General features: G+C 47.9%; 1 protein-coding gene across 2 annotated transcripts in view; it reads right to left on the bottom strand.

The window, feature by feature from the left end:
• The window catches only part of LOC134348366 (neuropilin-2-like), a 116,993-nt gene that overhangs the window by 66,196 nt on the left and 29,661 nt on the right, over positions 1-21,136 (bottom strand). For both annotated transcript variants that reach the window (XM_063051614.1, XM_063051615.1), the window contains exons 3-4: positions 17,927-18,108; positions 748-978 (exon numbers count right to left, since the gene is read on the bottom strand). In XM_063051614.1, coding sequence (XP_062907684.1) covers positions 748-978; positions 17,927-18,108 — 413 coding nt within the window. The remainder of the gene's footprint in view (positions 1-747; positions 979-17,926; positions 18,109-21,136) is intronic.

Raw genomic sequence — 21,136 nt, forward strand, 5'->3', positions numbered from 1 at the left:
AACGGTTTCATAGGAAAGCTCTACCTTAGCGGGGGAAATACGGGACAAGGGCGGTCCTATATGGGACAAACCAATTTAGCCCAAAGTACAGGATGTCCTGGCTAATACGGGACAGTTGGCAACCCTACTAGAAGCCCACAGGATGAACCCCGACAGCCTCATCACACCACAGATTCATTTATTTCACCCTCTGAAAGCACCTAAGCAACCACTTCTCCCCTCTCAGTGTAGTGCTCCCTCCCCCCCCCCAATGTGTCGGGTGGGATGGGAAACTAATCAGTTCAATCCAGTACCCAACTTCGGTCTGAAAAGTGCCCAGTTTTAAGGAAGGCCTATAGGGGTGAGGGTAGTCAATATCTTACCCTATTAAAAAAAAACACAAAGTGCAAAATATTTAAACACAAGCTTAAGATATTTGTGGACAATGCAACCAATGGTCTCACTTTCAAAGACTCTTCATTTCATGTTCTTGATATTTATTGGTTTTTTATTTATATTATTATTATTTATTTTTTTCTTTTGTATTTGCAGAGATTGTTGTCTTTTGCAAACTGGTTGTTTGTCTGCCCTGTTGGGTGTGGTCTGCCATTGATTCTATTATAGTTATTGGATTTACTGAGTATGCCCACAAGAAAATGAATCTCAGAGTTGTATACGTGACATATATGTACTTTGATAATAAATTTACTTTGAACTTTGAACATTTTCAGTCACACTTGAGTCCTCTAGAGCCACCAACAACCTTACCCTCCGGAAAGCCATCCCAAACTTCAAGGCGATCGTATCTGCAGTCTGCGGGCCCGATCTGCAGAGGGTCGTACTCCAGGTCAAAGGTGAGCATGGTGAGGGTCACCTCTGACCTTGGCGGTGCCAGGATGATGTAGGTACAGTACAGGTTGTGGGGGTACTTGTCAGGGAAACTCGGAGACTCAATCACACCATTGAGAGCCGTGAAATTCTTGGAGCAATCATCAGACCCTGCAAAAAAAAAAGAAAATGAAAATCAGAAGGGTGTTGCAAGTAGAAACACAGGAGCCCGGCAACCGCGAGACCTAATGGATGCCAAACCATGGAAAAACTAGACCACAGAAGCGGTTAGCGTAACGCCAATTCAGCACCAGCGACTCGGGTTCAATTCCCGCCGCTGTCTGTAAGGAGTTTGTACGTTCTCCCCGTGACCGTGTAGGTTTCTTCCCAGGAGTTCCAGTTTCCTCCCACATTCCAAAGACTTACGGGCTGGTATGTTAGTTGGTCACATGGGTGTAATTGGTTAGCGTGGGCTGGTGGAGCCTGTTACTATGCTGTATCTCTAAATAAAATAAAATGAACAATCCGCCCCACTAATCATCTTCCTTGAGCTGGAGAACTGTCCGTTTTTAAGTATAGATACTCCCCAGGTAACATAAGTGTAGTCAAAACTGTCTGTAACCCCAAGTTTCTCCAAGTCAGAAGTGCAGTCATCCAAGGTTGCACTGGTAGGTTAATTAGCTGCAGATTAGTACAGATATTAGTTAATTTTAGATTTTAGATGTAGGTAGCATTAGTTAATTAGCACAGATACGAATCATGCCAGACCACAGGAGTCGCACCAGGCTAGAGAGTTTCAACCTGTATAAACAGGAAATGCCTCTGGTAATTCTAGGCGGCATCTGTGTCACTGATTCTCCAAAAGGGTTAGAGTCATACAGTGAAGGTGCAGGCCCTTTGTCTCCCCGCGTCCATGCCAAACGTTTTGCTGAACTACTGCACGTCAATCCGGTTTGCCTGCACCAGTACCATCTCCTTCTGAGCCTCGCCTATTCTAGTGCTAGTCAAAGTGCTTCTCACACGTGTTCATTGTACCTGATTCCACCACTTCTTTTAGCTGAGCACCCCACATGTCAGCCATTCGCTGTGTAAAATCGCAATGGAATTGAAGGACACAAAGGCCAATTCACGCAGCCTCAGAAAGCCCACATAAGCTGAAAGTGCCACCTTATGTGAATCCCATCTTTTTAATTCTCCCCACATTTATGTCATCTTGCGGACCCGAGTTATAGCGAAAGTTTGAAAAGGTTAGGACTTCATTCCTTGGAGTTTCGGAGATTGAGGGTAGATTTGATAGAGGAATACAAAATTATGAGGGGTACAGATAGATTAAATGCAAGCAGGCTTTTTCCACTGAGTTTGGGTGAGACAAGAACTAGAGGTCATGGGTTAAAGGTGAATTTTTTAAGGTGAACATGAAGAGAAACCTCTTCACTCAAAGGGTGGTGAGACTGTGTAATGAGCTGCCAGTGGAAGTAGTGGATGCAGGGTTGAATTCAACGTTTAAGAGAAGTTTGGATACCATCCCCTAGGTGAAGATATTTCCTCCCATCCCTCTCTTGGCTGGTAATTCCTTGTGTTCAGGCATGGGTTCATTCCTCCCCTCAGCCGGGTGCAACATCAACTCTCTCAAGTCCCGTTGTTCCGCAGGGCCGGGAAGTTCTGGACTTTTAACCAATCAACATGATCAGGGTCGTGTATGAAGAATTCTCACGAGGTGTTGTCTTGTGAAAGCTCAGACAAGTAAAACCACTGACCCTGATCTTCAGTCACTTTGACTTCCTCTTAATCTCCCGACGCACATGCCTCTGGATGTGGAAGAGAACCGGAGGACCAGGGGGAGTCTACACCTGCATGTAGACAGCACCCAAGGTCGGTATCGAACCAGGTCACCAGGACTATAGGGCAGTGGCTCGACCAGCCGGTCCACGGTGCTGCTTTTCCAGCTGAGAGTGAGAATGACATTGAGCCAGTTTGCAACTGTCCCCTTTCTGGGCTAGAGAGATTAAATGACAATGTATAGCTGTTTAAATCAGTTCTTGTACTAATAATTACCAAGCTGGATATTGTTTGGTGGGTTCAGTAAGGGTGAGACTGGGGTGAGGTGCTACAGTCACAGAGACATAGAGAGATACAGCATGACAACAGGACCCTCAGACCACTGCTCACTGGCCAACAACCACCCACTTACACCAATTCTACATGAATCTCATTTTTTTATTCTCCCCACATTTACATCATCAAGGAGCTGAGTTGTAGGTAAAGATTGAACAGGTTATGACATTATTCCCTGGAGCGTAGGATAATGAGGGGAGATTTGATGAGGTATACAAAATTATGAGGGGTATAGATAGGGTAAACGCTAGCAGGTTTTCCACTGAGTTTGGGCGGGATGAGAACTAGAGGTCATAGGTTAAAGGTGAAAGTTGAAATCTTTAAGGGCAACATGAGGGGGAACTTCTTCACTCATAGTGTATAGTGAGAGTGTGGAACGAGCGGCCGGCAGAAGTGTGGATGCTGGTTTGATTGCAACATCTGTGAGAAGTTTGGATAAGTGCATGGATAGGAGGGGTATGGGGGATATGATCTGGGTGAAGGTTGATGGGTCTAGGTTGAGTAATAGTCAGCACAGACTAGATGGGCCAAAGGCCCTGTTTCTGGCCTGTCGTGTTCGATGATTCTATCACTACCTCCCTCCCACCCCCGGGCTACCAGATTTGATCACTCATCCACACATCAGGCTCAACTTAACAGGGGTCATTTAGACTACCAACCTGTAGGTCTCTGAGGTGTGGAAAGAAACCAGAGCGTGCAAACTCTACGCGGGCAGCACCCGAGATCAGGATCAAGGCAGGGTTTCCACTGCCACGGAGTTGCACCCACCCACTACCTGCTGTGCCACTGTGCTGCCCCCAATCAACCAGCAGCGCCTGGCATTTGCAACCCGCCGCACGATTCCCCGACGGTTGCTCTGAGCGCTAACGACAGCCAGCATCGCGAACAAGCCGTTAGTTCGCTGCGCGACACAGTTCACTGACTCTGCAGCATCGCCTCCCAGCTCACGCACATGTTAAATAAAAAAACACATCTGTCTGGCAGCCTGGCGAAGTTGTGCCTCCTGCACTGTTTGCAGAACAGGAGTCTGCCTCATTGTCACACCATATCACCATAATTGCCTCTGGTCCCTCAGGATGTACAGTTAAGTGTGTATGAGTTGAACCATCACACAGCACAAAGGAATTGAAGCCCTTACAAATAACACCAGCTGGCTTCGATCATGCGTTGCAAGCTGCAATCCAGTCATCGGCAGCTCAGATGACTTATTATACCCAACTCGAGCTTCAGGCTTTCAGGCCTGCAACCTATTCCACTCCTTTCTTTCCACTGACTTAATTTTGCTCCGAAATGAACTGCAGACCTCCCGCTCACCTGTTCACTTAAAAAGCAGATTGCCCGTACGATATCTTCTGTCTCATTTGTTCCTGTAATTCCAATCAAGTCACTTTATTTCCAGCAATTCCCTCGGTGTCAGGAGTTACTGCTCTCTGACTCACAGCGTCCAGTGATGACTTCATGGAAAAATGTGCCGAAGTTAGTCAGCCTGCACATCAGATAATGTCTTTCCCAAGGATCAGGATAGTTCTCCAGAAACGGTAGAGAGCGAGAAATATATCCATGTACATTCGTGTCATTTTACCACTTTATTGGGAAGGATATTAGTTGGGGACGAGGCTTTAAAGACTGTTAAACTGGCTATCAGGAGTTATTCTAGGGACAATGAGACTGTGTGGCTGGCCTATCAGTCCACCTTCAGGAGGGTGTGGGGGGTGATCTGTGCTCGTGTGGTGTAAACAGAGCTGGTATCAGTGGTTAAGTCACAGAGAAAGTGATCAGATCAGTGATGCACTGACTGCGCGGGTTAACCGATGTTACACTGGTCAGAGTGAGGTGCAGAATGAGCTTGTCACTGCCTCTGCTCCCTTTGATCAACATAAAGTCAGTTCTGCTCTAGGATCTTGTATCTTGTACCTGCATCAGGTATTGGCAACACCTGATAATTGTCTTCAATGACCACACACACACACACACACACACACACACACACACATATTACAGATATATTTTTCTCTCATTTCTCTCAGTCTCTCTTTCTCTCTCTCTTCCCTACACCCATGGATCTCTCCATAAGATGTGCTCTCTCCACTTTCCCTCACCCATTCCATTGTTCTCCCTTCTGTTTGTCACTGTTTGATTTTCACCACCTGTTCTTTCACTCTCACTGTCTTGGCTTTTTGTGCGAGGAAATGATTAGAAATAAACACAATTCATATTTCTTAGCTGCCAGCTGGCTGCAGAACATAGTACAAAAAACTGCAAGTAAGAAAGCACAAGGTGAGATGGGTCACATGTTATCTGCCCTCTATGTCGGCAGCTCCACAGTCAAATAAACAGAAACCACATTCCTGGCTAACTCTTCACCGCTGAACAGGGAAATGATTAACTCCAGCTCTCTTGGTTGCCCTGGTCTGTTACTGACTCTCAGAATAAAGGCACAATATACTGGTTTTACAAATATTCTTCCTGTTGGTTGCCTCCCTTTATTTACTCATTCTCAGTGATTTCCCCGTCCCTTCATCATTTTCTGCTTGTGGAGTTTGGAGTTTCCTTCCTGGAAAGTCTTGGTTCCTCCTCAATTGAAGAAGGCCCTTTGGATGGAGAGGTGATGGGTGGTTGGGATTAATCCAAGGAGTCTAGTTACCTTTTCAGTTGGCTGTGCAAGAGGAGGATAAGCCAATGAGAGGAGGTTGAGGTCAGGTGGTTCAAGGGGAATCACGTGATCAAGAGAAAACTGAGAGAGAAGGGGGTCACAGATTGGCAGAAGAAGGCAGTTCCTGAATTTGTAGGCAGTGGCCTGGACTACACATCCAGAGGCAGCAAGGCTGGTAAAAATTATAGTGATTAAACAAACCTGGAAAGGAACAGGCAGCCTCGGTGACATGTCAAGGCCCAACAAATTCTCCAAGGTCCTTCAGAAAGCCAATGTGTTGACCTCACCCATTCTGGCCCAGCTTCCTACCCACACCAGGGGCAATTGGAGGCAGACCATATATGTCAGGTTAGCAGCAGGGTTCACAGTAATTCGCGGAACACAGAACATTACAGCATAGTACAGACCCTTCGGCCCACAACGTTATGCCAACCTTTCAACCTAAGCTGAAATCAATCTAAGCCTTCCTTCCACATATCTGTCCATTTTTCTATCACTATTGCTTATCTAAGAGTTTCATAAATGCTCTTATCACCACTGCCTGGGCATTCCACTCTGTCTAAAAGAACTTACCTTCGACATCCCCCCTATACTTTCCTCCAATCACCTTAAAATTATGCCCCTTTGTATTAGCTATTTCTGTCCTGGGAGAAGGTCTCTGTCTACCCACTCGATCTGTGTCTCGTGTCATCTTGTACACCTCTGTCACATTACCTCTCATCCTCCTTTGCTCCAAAGAGAAGGGCTTTTTACAGGGATCACAAATCACTTGTTCCAAATCCACTGATACCAACAAATATATACTTGATACCTGCCCATATCAACATATATTCATCCGTGCTGCCCCAACATCTCATAAACCCAGGTGTTTGATCTTCCTGTGTGGGCCAATTCCAAATGTATCATCATTAAGGTGCAGAACAGAGACATGCCTGGCAGAGCAGGCTTGGGGGGCAGGGTTGCTGGGTTGCTGGGTTACACCATCAATGGGAAGTCAGGCTGCTCTTGCCTGTCAGCTAAAAGCTGTCAAATGTTATCATTGTGCCTCAGTGTCCATGTGTGGGGTATGTATTATGTGTATGTGTGTGTGTGTGTGTGTGTGTGAGAGATGGTGTGTGGTAGGCGTATGTGCGTGTCGGGGTGTGGCCACTTACAGACAGTTGCTGCTACAGCAACGACTGATACAGGTACAAGAACCTCATGTAGGACACACTTTATGTCGAGCAAGAGTGTAGAAATCCTCTACCTACTTGGGCCCAGCTACTGAAGCAATCACAAAGAAAGCTCCACTTCACTAGGAGTTTGAGGAGATTTGGCATGTCACCAAAGACTTCAGCAAATTTCGACAGTCCTGCGCAGAGCATTCTGACTGGTTGCGTATCGGGGCTCCAAGTGACGGGACTGAGAGAGGCTGCAGAGAGTTGTAGCCTCTGTCAGCTTCCATCATGGACATTAGCCTCCCCAGCATCGAGAACATCTTCAAAATTGGCGTCCATCTCACTGAGGAACCCCCTCCACCAGTCATGTCATGCCCTCTTCTCATTGCTACCATCAGGGAGGAGGTACAGGAGCCTGAAGACACACATTCAACCTTTCAGGAATGGCCTCTGCAATCAGATTTCTGGGCAGTCCCTAAACCCATGAACACTATCTCACCATTTTGTTCTCTTGTTTGCACTATTTTCTATTTTTAATAGATTTCTTATTATAAATTATAGAAATATTTTATGTCTTGCTCTGTACTTCTACAACTAAAAAACACACTTTATAAGAGCTGGTGAGACAATAAACATGATCGGATTCTGATTTACTGTGGCTGTGAGGAGCAGTGACAGTGACAGGCTCAGTCTACAACTGTACCCAGACAGTCAGAGACAGTGACAGGCTCAGTCTACAACCGTACCCAGACAGTCAGAGACAGTGACAGGCTCAGTCTACAACCGTACCCAGACAGTCAGAGACAGTGACAGGCTCAGTCTACAACCGTACCCAGACAGTCAGAGACAGTGACAGACTCAGTCTACAACCATACCCAGACAGTCAGAGACAGTGACAGACTCAGTCTACAACCATACCCAGACAGTCAGAGACAGTGACAGGCTCAGTCTACAACCATACCCAGACAGTCAGAGACAGTGACAGGCTCAGTCTACACCCATACCCAGACAGTCAGAGACAGTGACAGACTCAGTCTATACCTGTACCCAGGCAGTCAGAGACAGTGACAGACTCAGTCTATACCTGTACCCGGACAGTCAGAGACAGTGACAGACTCAGTCTACAACCATATCCAGACAGTCAGAGACAGTGACAGACTCAGTCTACAACCATACCCAGAAAGTCAGAGACAGTGACAGGCTCAGTCTACACGCATACCCAGACAGTCAGATACAGTGACAGGCTCAGTCTACACCCATACCCAGACAGTCAGAGACAGTGACAGACTCAGTCTACAACCATACCCAGACAGTCAGAGACAGTGACAGGCTCAGTCTACACCTGTACCCAAACAGTCAGAGACAGTGACAGGCTCAGTCTACACCCATACCCAGACAGTCAGAGACAGTAACAGGCTCAGTCTACAACCATACCCAAACAGTCAGAGACAGTGACAGGCTCAGTCTACAACCATACCCAAACAGTCAGAGACAGTGACAGGCTCAGTCTATACCTGTACCCGGACAGTCAGAGACAGTGACAGGCTCAGTCTACAACCGTACCCAGACAGTCAGAGACAGTGACAGACTCAGTCTACAACCATACCCAAACAGTCAGAGACAGTGACAGGCTCAGTCTACAACCATACCCAGACAGTCAGAGACAGTGACAGGCTCAGTCTATACCTGTACCCGGACAGTCAGACAGTGACAGACTCAGTCTACAACCATACCCAAACAGTCAGAGACAGTGACAGGCTCAGTCTATACCTGTACCCGGACAGTCAGAGACAGTGACAGACTCAGTCTACAACCATACCCAAACAGTCAGAGAGAGTGACAGACTCAGTCTACAACCATACCCAAACAGTCAGAGACAGTGACAGGCTCAGTCTATACCTGTACCCGGACAGTCAGAGACAGTGACAGGGTCAGTCTACACTTGTACCCAGACAGTCAGAGACAGTGACAGACTCAGTCTACAACCATACCCAGACAGTCAGAGACAGTGACAGGCTCAGTTTATACCTGTACCCGGACAGTCAGAGACAGTGACAGACTCAGTCTACAACCATACCCAAACAGTCAGAGAGAGTGACAGACTCAGTCTACAACCATACCCAGTCAGAGACAGTGACAGGCTCAGTCTATACCTGTACCCGGACAGTCAGAGACAGTGACAGGGTCAGTCTACACTTGTACCCATACAGTCAGAGACAGTGACAGACTCAGTCTACAACCATACCCAGACAGTCAGAGACAGTGACAGGCTCAGTTTATACCTGTACCCGGACAGTCAGAGACAGTGACAGGCTCAGTCTACACCTGTTACCAGACAGTCAGAGACAGTGACAGACTCAGTCTACAACCATACCCAAACAGTCAGAGACAGTGACAGACTCAGTCTACAACCATACCCAAACAGTCAGAGACAGTGACAGGCTCAGTCTATACCTGTACCCGGACAGTCAGAGACAGTGACAGGGTCAGTCTACACTCGTACCCAGACAGTCAGAGACAGTGACAGACTCAGTCTACAACCATACTCAAACAGTCAGAGACAGTGACAGACTCAGTCTACAACCATACCCAAAGAGTCAGAGACAGTGACAGGCTCAGTCTACAACCATACCCAAACAGTCAGATACAGTGACAGGCTCAGTCTATACCTGTACCCGGACAGTCGGAGACAGTGACAGGGTCAGTCTACACTCGTACCCGGACAGTCAGAGACAGTGACAGGGTCAGTCTACAATCATACCCGGACAGTCAGAGACAGTGACAGACTCAGTCTACAACCGTACCCAGACAGTCAGAGATAGTGACAGACTCAGCCTATACCTGTACCCGGACAGTCAGAGACAGTGACAGACTCAGTCTACACCTGTACCCGGACAGTCAGAGACAGTGACAGACTCAGTCTACAACCGTACCCAGATAGTCAGAGACAGTGACAGGCTCAGTCTACAACCATACCCGGACAGTCAGAGACAGTGACAGGCTCAGTCTACACCTGTACCCGGACAGTCAGAGACAGTGACAGACTCAGTCTACAACCATACCCAAACAGTCAGTGACAGTGACAGACTCAGTCTACAACCGTACCCAAACAGTCAGTGACAGTGACAGACTCAGTCTACACCTGTACCCGGACAGTCAGAGACAGTGACAGGCTCAGTGCACACCCATACCCGGACAGTCAGAGACAGTGACAGACTCAGTCTACAACCATACCCAAACAGTCAGAGACAGTGACAGGCTCAGTCTACAACCATACCCGGACAGTCAGAGACAGTGACAGACTCAGTCTACACCCATACCCAAACAGTCAGAGACAGTGACATGCTCAGTCTATACCTGTACCCGGACAGCAGATACAGTGACAGACTCAGTCTACAACCATACTCAGACAGTCAGAGACAGTGACAGGCTCAGTCTATGCCTGTACCCGGACAGCAGATACAGTGACAGACTCAGTCTACACCCATACCCAAACAGTCAGAGACAGTGACAGACTCAGTCTACACCTGTACCCAGACAGTCAAAGACAGTGACAGGCTCAGTCCACACCCATACCCGGACAGTCAGAGACAGTGACAGGCTCAGTTTATACATGTACCCAGACAGTCAGAGACAGTGACAGACTCAGTCTATACCTGTACCTGGACAGTCAGAGACAGTGACAGACTCAGTACCCATACCCAGACAGTCAGAGACAGTGACAGCCTCAGTCTACTCCTGTACCCAGGCAGTTAGAGACAGTGACAGACTCAGTCTACACCTGTACCCAGACAGTCAGAGACAGTGACAGACTCAGTCTACAACCATACCCGGACAGTCAGAGACAGTGACAGACTCAGTCTACACCTGTACCCGGACAGTCAGAGACAGTGACAGACTCAGTCTACAACCGTACCCAAACAGTCAGTGACAGTGACAGACTCAGTCTACACCTGTACCCGGACAGTCAGAGACAGTGACAGACTCAGTCTACAACCATACCCGGACAGTCAGAGACAGTGACAGGCTCAGTCTACAACCATACTCAGACAGTCAGAGACAGTGACAGGCTCAGTCTATACCTGTACCCAGACAGTCAGATACAGTGACAGACTCAGTCTACAACCATACCCAAACAGTCAGACACAGTGACAGCCTCAGTCTACACCTGTACCCAGGCAGTCAGAGACAGCGACAGGGTCAGTCTACACTCATACCCAGACAGTCAGAGACAGTGACAGACTCAGTCTACACCCATACCCGGACAGTCAGAGACAGTGACAGGCTCAGTCTACACTTGTACCCAGACAGTCAGAGACAGTGACAGGCTCAGTCTACAACCATACCCAAACAGTCAGAGACAGTGACAGACTCAGTCTACAACCATACCCAAACAGTCAGAGACAGTGACAGGCTCAGTCTATACCTGTACTCGGACAGTCAGAGACAGTGACAGGGTCAGTCTACACTCGTACCCGGACAGTCAGAGACAGTGACAGACTCAGTCTACAACCATATCCAAACAGTCAGAGACAGTGACAGGCTCAGTCTACAACCATACCCAAACAGTCAGAGACAGTAATTGGCTCAGTCTATACCTGTACCCGGATAGTAAGAGACAGTGACAGACTCAGTCTACAACCATACCTAAACAGTCAGAGACAGTGACAGGCTCAGTCTATACCTGTACCCGGACAGTCAGAGACAGTGACAGGGTCAGTCTACACTCGAACCCAGACAGTCAGAGACAGTGACAGACTCAGTCTACACCCATACCCAGACAGTCAGAGACAGTGACAGACTCAGTCTACAACCATACCCAAACAGTCAGAGACAGTGACAGGCTCAGTCTACAACCATACCCAGACAGTCAGAGACAGTGACAGGCTCAGTCTATACCTGTACCCGGACAGTCAGAGACAGTGACAGGCTCAGTCTACAACCATACCCAAACAGTCAGAGACAGTGACAGGCTTAGTCTATACCTGTACCCGGACAGTCAGAGACAGTGACAGACTCAGTCTACAGTCTACTACCATACCCAAACAGTCAGAGAAGTGACAGACTCAGTCTACAACCATACCCAAACAGTCAGAGACAGTGACAGACTCAGTCTACAACCATACCCAAACAGTCAGAGACAGTGACAGACTCAGTCTACAACCATACCCAAACAGTCAGAGACAGTGACAGGCTCAGTCTATACCTGTACCCGGACAGTCAGAGACAGTGGCAGACTCAGTCTACAACCATACCCAAACAGTCAGAGACAGTGACAGGCTTAGTCTATACCTGTACCCGGACAGTCAGAGACAGTGACAGACTCAGTCTACAGTCTACTACCATACCCAAACAGTCAGAGAGAGTGACAGACTCAGTCTACAACCATACCCAAACAGTCAGAGACAGTGACAGGCTCAGTCTATACCTGTACCCGGACAGTCAGAGACAGTGACAGACTCAGTCTACAACCATACCCGGACAGTCAGAGACAGTGACAGGGTCAGTCTACACTCGTACCCGGACAGTCAGAGACAGTGACAGGGTCAGTCTACACTCATACCCGGACAGTCAGAGACAGTGACAGGGTCAGTCTACACTCGTACCCGGACAGTCAGAGACAGTGACAGACTCAGTCTACAACCATACCCAAACAGTCAGAGACAGTGACAGACTCAGTCTACAACCATACCCAAACAGTCAGAGACAGTGACAGGCTCAGTCTACAACCATACCCAAACAGTCAGAGACAGTGACAGACTCAGTCTATACCTGTACCCGGACAGTCAGAGACAGTGACAGGCTCAGTCCACACCCATACCCGGACAGTCAGAGACAGTGACAGGCTCAGTCTACACCTGTACCCGGACAGTCAGAGACAGTGACAGACTCAGTCTACAACTATACCTAAACAGTCAGAGACAGTGACAGGCTCAGTCTATACCTGTACCCGGACAGTCAGAGACAGTGACAGGGTCAGTCTACACTCGTACCCAGACAGTCAGAGACAGTGACAGACTCAGTCTACAACCATACCCAGACAGTCAGAGACAGTGACAGACTCAGTCTACAACCATACCCAAACAGTCAGAGACAGTGACAGACTCAGTCTACAACCATACCCAAACAGTCAGAGACAGTGACAGGCTCAGTCTATACCTGTACCCGGACAGTCAGAGACAGTGCCAGGCTCAGTCCACACCCATACCCGGACAGTCAGAGACAGTGACAGGCTCAGTCTACACCTGTACCCGGACAGTCAGAGACAGTGACAGGCTCAGTCTACACTCGTACCCGGACAGTCAGAGACAGTGACAGGGTCAGTCTACACTCGTACCCGGACAGTCAGAGACAGTGACAGACTCAGTCTACAACCATACCCAAACAGTCAGAGACAGTGACAGGCTCAGTCTACAACCATACCCAGACAGTCAGAGACAGTGACAGGCTCAGTCTACAACCATACCCAAACAGTCAGAGACAGTAATTGGCTCAGTCCATACCTGTACCCGGATAGTAAGAGACAGTGACAGACTCAGTCTACAACCATACCCAAACAGTCAGAGACAGTGACAGGCTCAGTCTATACCTGTACCCGGACAGTCAGAGACAGTGACAGACTCAGTCTACAACCATACCCAAACAGTCAGAGAGAGTGACAGACTCAGTCTACAACCATACCCAGACAGTCAGAGACAGTGACAGGCTCAGTTTATACCTGTACCCGGACAGTCAGAGACAGTGACAGGCTCAGTTTACACCTGTTACCAGACAGTCAGAGACAGTGACAGACTCAGTCTACAACCATACCCAAACAGTCAGAGACAGTGACAGACTCAGTCTACAACCATACCCAAACAGTCAGAGACAGTGACAGGCTCAGTCTATACCTGTACCCGGACAGTCAGAGACAGTGACAGGGTCAGTCTACACTCGTACCCAGACAGTCAGAGACAGTGACAGACTCAGTCTACAACCATACTCAAACAGTCAGAGACAGTGACAGACTCAGTCTACAACCATACCCAAAGAGTCAGAGACAGTGACAGGCTCAGTCTACAACCATACCCAAACAGTCAGATACAGTGACAGGCTCAGTCTACACTCGTACCCGGACAGTCAGAGACAGTGACAGGGTCAGTCTACAATCATACCCGGACAGTCAGAGACAGTGACAGACTCAGTCTACAACCGTACCCAGACTGTCAGAGATAGTGACAGACTCAGTCTATACCTGTACCCGGACAGTCAGAGACAGTGACAGACTCAGCCTACACCGTACCCAAACTGTCAGAGACAGTGACAGACTCAGTCTACACCTGTACCCGGACAGTCAGAGACAGTGACAGACTCAGTCTACAACCATACCCGGATAGTCAGAGACAGTGACAGGCTCAGTCTACAACCATACCCGGACAGTCAGAGACAGTGACATGCTCAGTCTATACCTGTACCCGGACAGCAGATACAGTGACAGACTCAGTCTACAACCATACTCAGACAGTCAGAGACAGTGACAGGCTCAGTCTATACCTGTACCCGGACAGCAGATACAGTGACAGACTCAGTCTACACCCATACCCAAACAGTCAGAGACAGTGACAGACTCAGTCTACACCTGTACCCAGACAGTCAGAGACAGTGACAGGCTCAGTCCACACCCATACCCGGACAGTCAGAGACAGTGACAGGCTCAGTTTATACTTGTACCCAGACAGTCAGAGACAGTGACAGACTCAGTCTATACCTGTACCCGGACAGTCAGAGACAGTGACAGACTCAGTACCCATACCCAAACAGTCAGAGACAGTGACAGACTCAGTCTACAACCATACCCAGACAGTCAGAGACAGTGACAGACTCAGTCTACAACCATACCCAGACAGTCAGAGACAGTGACAGGCTCAGTCTACAACCATACCCAGACAGTCAGAGACAGTGACAGGCTCAGTCTACACCCATACCCAGACAGTCAGAGACAGTGACAGACTCAGTCTATACCTGTACCCAGGCAGTCAGAGACAGTGACAGACTCAGTCTATACCTGTACCCGGACAGTCAGAGACAGTGACAGACTCAGTCTACAACCATATCCAGACAGTCAGAGACAGTGACAGACTCAGTCTACAACCATACCCAGACAGTCAGAGACAGTGACAGGCTCAGTCTACACGCATACCCAGACAGTCAGAGACAGTGACAGGCTCAGTCTACACCCATACCCAGACAGTCAGAGACAGTGACAGACTCAGTCTACAACCATACCCAGACAGTCAGAGACAGTGACAGGCTCAGTCTACACCTGTACCCAAACAGTCAGAGACAGTGACAGGCTCAGTCTACACCCATACCCAGACAGTCAGAGACAGTGACAGGCTCAGTCTACAACCATACCCAAACAGTCAGAGACAGTGACAGGCTCAGTCTACAACCATACCCAAACAGTCAGAGACAGTGACAGACTCAGTCTATACCTGTACCCGGACAGTCAGAGACAGTGACAGACTCAGTACCCATACCCAAACAGTCAGAGACAGTGACAGCCTCAGTCTACTCTTGTACCCAGGCAGTTAGAGACAGTGACAGACTCAGTCTACACCTGTACCCAGACAGTCAGAGACAGTGACAGACTCAGTCTACAACCATACCCGGACAGTCAGAGACAGTGACAGACTCAGTCTACACCTGTACCCGGACAGTCAGAGACAGTGACAGACTCAGTCTACAACCATACCCGGACAGTCAGAGACAGTGACAGGCTCAGTCTACAACCATACCCAAACAGTCAGAGACAGTGACAGGCTCAGTCTACAACCATACCCAAACAGTCAGAGACAGTGACAGCCTCAGTCTACACCTGTACCCAGGCAGTCAGAGACAGTGACAGGGTCAGTCTACACTCATACCCAGACAGTCAGAGACAGTGACAGACTCAGTCTACACCCATACCCGGACAGTCAGAGACAGTGACAGGGTCAGTCTACACTTGTACCCAGACAGTCAGAGACAGTGACAGGCTCAGTCCACACCCATACCCAGACAGTCAGAGACAGTGACAGGCTCAGTCTACAACCATACCCAAACAGTCAGAGACAGTGACAGACTCAGTCTACAACCATACCCAAACAGTCAGTGACAGTGACAGGCTCAGTCTATACCTGTACCCGGACAGTCAGAGACAGTGACAGGGTCAGTCTACACTTGTACCCAGACAATCAGAGACAGTGACAGGCTCAGTCCACACCCATACCCGGACAGTCAGAGACAGTGACAGGCTCAGTCTACGACCATACTCAGACAGTCAGAGACAGTGACAAGTTCAGTCTACAACCATATCCAGACAGTCAGAGACAGTGACAGCCTCAGTCTACACCTGTACCCAGACAGTCAGAGACAGTGACAGGCTCAGTCTACAACCATACTCAGACAGTCAGAGACAGTGACAAGTTCAGTCTACAACCTCGCTCCACCCAGTGTAACCATCAGTTAACACAGGCAGTCAGTGCATCACTGGTCTGATCACTTCCTCTGTGATTTGCCACTGATACCAGCTCTGTTTACACCACACGAGCACAGATCACCCCCCACACCCTCCCATTGATACCACCCACAGGCTGACTGTCCCTGGAGGAGCAGACGAGCCCTGACAGCTCCATCCCCAGTTAATATCCCAGTTAATATCCTTCATAATGAAACACGATGGTAAAATGACAGCTGGTGGTGTATTGAATGGGGCTCCACTGAGGCACATACATAACCCACACTATAACCTGTGCACCCGTATGTACACAGCCATGCAAACTGCCTGTACCCACCCACACCACCCTATATCCATCCAGACTGCCCAGAATCTCAGAAACCCAGGTGTGTGATTCTCCTGACTGGCCAACTCTGTCATGCCCAGGTAAGTAGGATTAAGGTGCATGTCAGCCACTACCTGCCTGGGCAGAACAAGCTCAAAGGGATAAGTTGCCAGCTCTGGGGAGCATAGTGACAGGAGGTGGTGGGGCAGGTTGAGCTAACCCAGGACAGTACAAGAACTCCCTTGGCCTGTGCAACTCATGCAATCTGCGAAGCTGCCAAGAAATCCAAGGTTACAATGTAAAGATTAAAGATTTAAAGAGATAAAGATGAACTGTATTTGTCACATGTACATCAAAACATACTGTGAAACGCACCATTTTGCTTCAGATCACTGAGAATTGTGCCACAAGTGTTGCCACACTTCCAGTGCCAAGGTAATTCACTAATCCTAACTATATGTCTTTGGAATGTGGGAGGAAACCAGAGCACCCAGAGGAAACCTACATGGCCAGAGGGAGAATGTATGAACTCCTTACAGATTGCAGCAGGAATCAAACCTTTCGTAAGTCAGGGGGGAGTGGTTTTGGGGGCGTATTCCTCGGGATTTAGAAGTGTGAGGGGTGACTTTATTGAAATTTAAGATCCTGAGAGGACTTGACACTGTAGATGTTTCCATTAGTGGGAGAGTCTTGAAAGAGGAGACACAGTTTCAAGATAAGGGGCACGTCTTTTAAAATCATGGTAGTGGAAGTTTCTCCTTTCAGAAGGCAATGGACCTCTGGAATTCCCTGCTTCAAATGGGTACAAAGTCCAGATTGGTAAAGTGGAGGCAGACACATTTTTTGAAAAATTAGGGTGTTGAGGGGTCTGGGGATCCGAGGGAGTTGAGGCCTGAGGTAGAACAATCATGTTGATGTTGAATAGTAGGGCAGGCTTCAGGAGCCTGATGAAAGATCTCAGCCCGAAATACTGACTACTTATTTTCCATAGACGTTGCCTGACTTGCTGAATTCCTCCAGCATTATGTGTGTGTTGCTTTGGATTTCCAGCTTCTTGTGTTTATAATTTGCTGTTCCTACTTTGGAGCTCCTGTGACCATATGGGCTTAGTTGTATTCATTAATGAACTCCCGACTTCTTAAATTCCCTCCATTCAGTGACTGAGATAAGGCAGATAAGTTAGCTAGTGTGAGTTATCTTTACTACTTCCCTCTAATTTTCACTTGGATCCCATCCTGAGGTACATCCTGCATTTGTATGCAGTCTCTCCAGCCCTCCCACTTGTCCAAAGTTGTGTGGAGTGCCTCTAGAAGTTGGTGCAACAATCAGAAGCCCCCAGAAATAGGTTAAACACTTTCTCCGCAGCCACAACGCAGAGACGTGAAGCCAACCTGTCCTGAAGATCTCATAGCGCAACGAGAATCCTGCCCCCTGGTGCGCGTAGTCCGACACGAACTTGATGTAGAGCGCGGAACCCGAGGAGATGATAGACGTGGGGGCAATGTTCCCGCAGTGCTTTCCCAGCAGGTCCGCATTCTCCCCGTCTCCGTCCCGGATCTCGATGTAGTCGTACCTAAGGCAGGTGGAAATATGAGACGTTAAAAAGTGTAGCCATCTCACTGGTCGTCTACTCTCATCCTGGCCAGGAGGCTCTGGGTGATGGCACTGAGGTCAAAGGAAAGTGGAATCCCTCAGACTCTCGCATCCATCAACGAGCAGCATCAGTGTGGATGACCTCTTTACATTATCAACTAAAGTCACATTCCCTCCTAGGTCACTGGATTTACTCCTCCAGATTTGAGAATAACATCATCTGAACAAATTCCTTCCTTGGCGTCACTGGCAGAGCCAGCATTTAACTCTGTTCTCAGTTACCGTGAGGGGGGAGGCCCAGTGGCACACCTGGTAGAGCAGCTGCCCCAGAGCTCCAGATACGTGGGTTCAAACCCAACCCCGGGCATTGCCTGTGTGGATGAATGCTCGGTTACTGTATGGGTGCTCTGGATTCCACCAATGTCCAAAGACATGTGGGTCGGCGGGCTAATTGATTGCAGTTGCTTGCCTCCAGTGTGCAGGCGAGAGGGGGAACCTGGAGGTGAGGAGTTATTGTCGGGAAGAAAGCTCTAAACAGGGAGCAAATCCAGTTAGTGTTATTGGGGAGGCTTTAAACTAGATTTGCAGGGGGATGGGAACCAGAGTGCCAGAGCTAACAGTGTGGATGGGGTGAAAATAAATGATATTAAAAGTTTAAGCAAATCCGCTGATAGAAAGGTTGTGAGTGGTGGTAAAAATCTTCTGAGGTGTATATATTTCAATGCTAGGAGTATTGCGGGGAAGGCGGATGAGTTGAGGGCGTGGATTGACACGTGGAATTATGACGTTGTAGCAATTAGTGAAACTTGGCTACAGGAGGGGCAGGACTGGCAGCTTAATATTCCGAGGTTCCGATGTTTCAGATGTGATCGAGGCAGAGGAATGAAAGGTGGGGGAGTGGCATTGCTTGTTAGGGAAAATATTACAGCAGTGCTCAGGCAGGACAGATTAGAGGGCTTGTCTACTGAGTCCTTATGGGTGGAGCTGAGAAACAGGAAAGGTATGGCCACATTAGTGGGATTGTATTACAGACCACCCAACCAATAGTCAACGAGAATTGGAAGAGCAAATCTGTAGAGAGATAGCAGGCAACTGCAGGAAACATAAAGTTGTGGTGGTAGGGGATTTTAATTTTCCATATATTGATTGGGACTCCCATACTGTTAGGGGTCTAGATGGTTTAGAGTTTGTAAAATGTGTTCAGGAAAGTTTTCTAAATCAGTATATAGAGGGACCAACTAGAGGGGATGCAATATTGGATCTCCTGTTAGGAAACGAATTAGGGCAAGTGACGGAAGTCTGTGTAGGGGAGCACTTTGGTTCCAGTGATCATAACAGCGTTAGTTTCAACTTGATCATGGACAAGGATAGATCTGGTCCTAGGGTTGAGGTTCTGAACTGGAAGAAGGCCAAATTTGAAGAAATGAGAAAGGATCTAAAAAGCATGGATTGGGACATGTTATTCTCTGGCAAGGATGTGATCGGTAAGTGGGAAGCCTTCAAAGGAGAAATTTTGAGAGTGCAGAATTTGTATGTTCCTGTCAGGATTAAAGGCAAAGTGAATAGGAATAAGGAACCTTGGTTCTCAAGGGATATTGCAACTCTGATAAAGAAGAAGAGGGAGTTGTATGAAAGGTATAGGAAACAGGGGGTAAATCAGGTGCTTGAGGAGTATAAGAAGTGCAAGAAAATACTTAAGAAAGAAATCAGGAGGGCAAAAAGAAGACATCAGGTTGCCTTGGCAGTCAAAGTGAAGGATAATCCAAAGAGCTTTTACAAGTATATTAAGAGCAAAAGGATTGTAAGGGATAAAATTGGTCCTCTTGAAGATCAGAGTGGTCGGCTTTGTGCGGAACCAAAGGAAATGGGGGAGATCTTAAATAGATTTTTTGCGTCTGTATTTATTAAGGAAGCTGGCATGAAATCTATGGAATTGAGGGAATCAAGTAGTGAGACCATGGCAACTGTACAGATTGAAAAGGAGGAGGTGCTTGCTGTCTTGAGGAAAATTTAGGTGGATAAATCCCCGGGACCTGACAGGGTGTTCCCTCGGACCTTGAAGGAGACTAGTGTTGAAATTGCGGGGGCCCTGGCAGAAATATTTAAAATGTCGCTGTCTACGGGTGAAGTGCCGGAGGATTGGAGAGTGGCTCATTGTTGTTCCGTTGTTTAAAAAAGGATCGAAAAGTAATCCAGGAAATTATAGGCCGGTGAGTTTAACATCAGTAGTAGGTAAATTATTGGCGGGAGTACTAAGAGACAGAATCTACAAGCATTTGGATAGACAGGGGCTTATTAGGGAGAGTCAACATGGCTTTGTGCGTGGTAGGTCATGTTTGACCAATCTGTTGGAGTTTTCGAGGAGGTTACCAGGAAAGTGGATGAAGGGAAGGCAGTGGATATTGTCTACATGGACTTCAGTAAGGCCTTTGACAAGGTCCCGCATGGGAGGTTAGTTAGGAAAATTCAGTCGCTAGGTATACATGGAGAGGTGGTAAATTGGATTGGACATTGGCTCGATGGAAGAAGCCAGAGAGTGGTGGTAGAAAATTGCTTCTCTGAGTGGAGGCCTGTGACTAGTGGTGTGCCACAGGGATCAGTGCTGGATCCATTGTTATTTGTCATCTATATCAATGATCTGGATGATAATGTGGTAAATTGGATCAGCAAGTTTGCTGATGATACAAAGATTGGAGGTGTAGTAGACAGTGAGGAAGGTTTTCAGAGCCTGCAGAGGAACTTGGACCAGCTGGAAAAACGGGCTGAAAAATGGCAGATGGAGTTTAATACTGACAAATGTGAGGTATTGCACGTTGGAAGGACAAACCAACATAGAACATACAGGGTTAATGGTAAGGCACTGAGGAGTGCAGTGGAACAGAGGGATCTGGGAATACAGATACAAAATTCCCTAAAAGTGTCGTCACAGGTAGATAGGGTCGTAAAGAGAGCTTTTGGTACATTGGCCTTTATTAATCGAAGTATTGAGTATAAGAGCTGGAATGTTA

Source organism: Mobula hypostoma, chromosome 6 (assembly GCF_963921235.1).
Source record: "Mobula hypostoma chromosome 6, sMobHyp1.1, whole genome shotgun sequence".
Taxonomy (NCBI): domain Eukaryota; kingdom Metazoa; phylum Chordata; class Chondrichthyes; order Myliobatiformes; family Myliobatidae; genus Mobula; species Mobula hypostoma.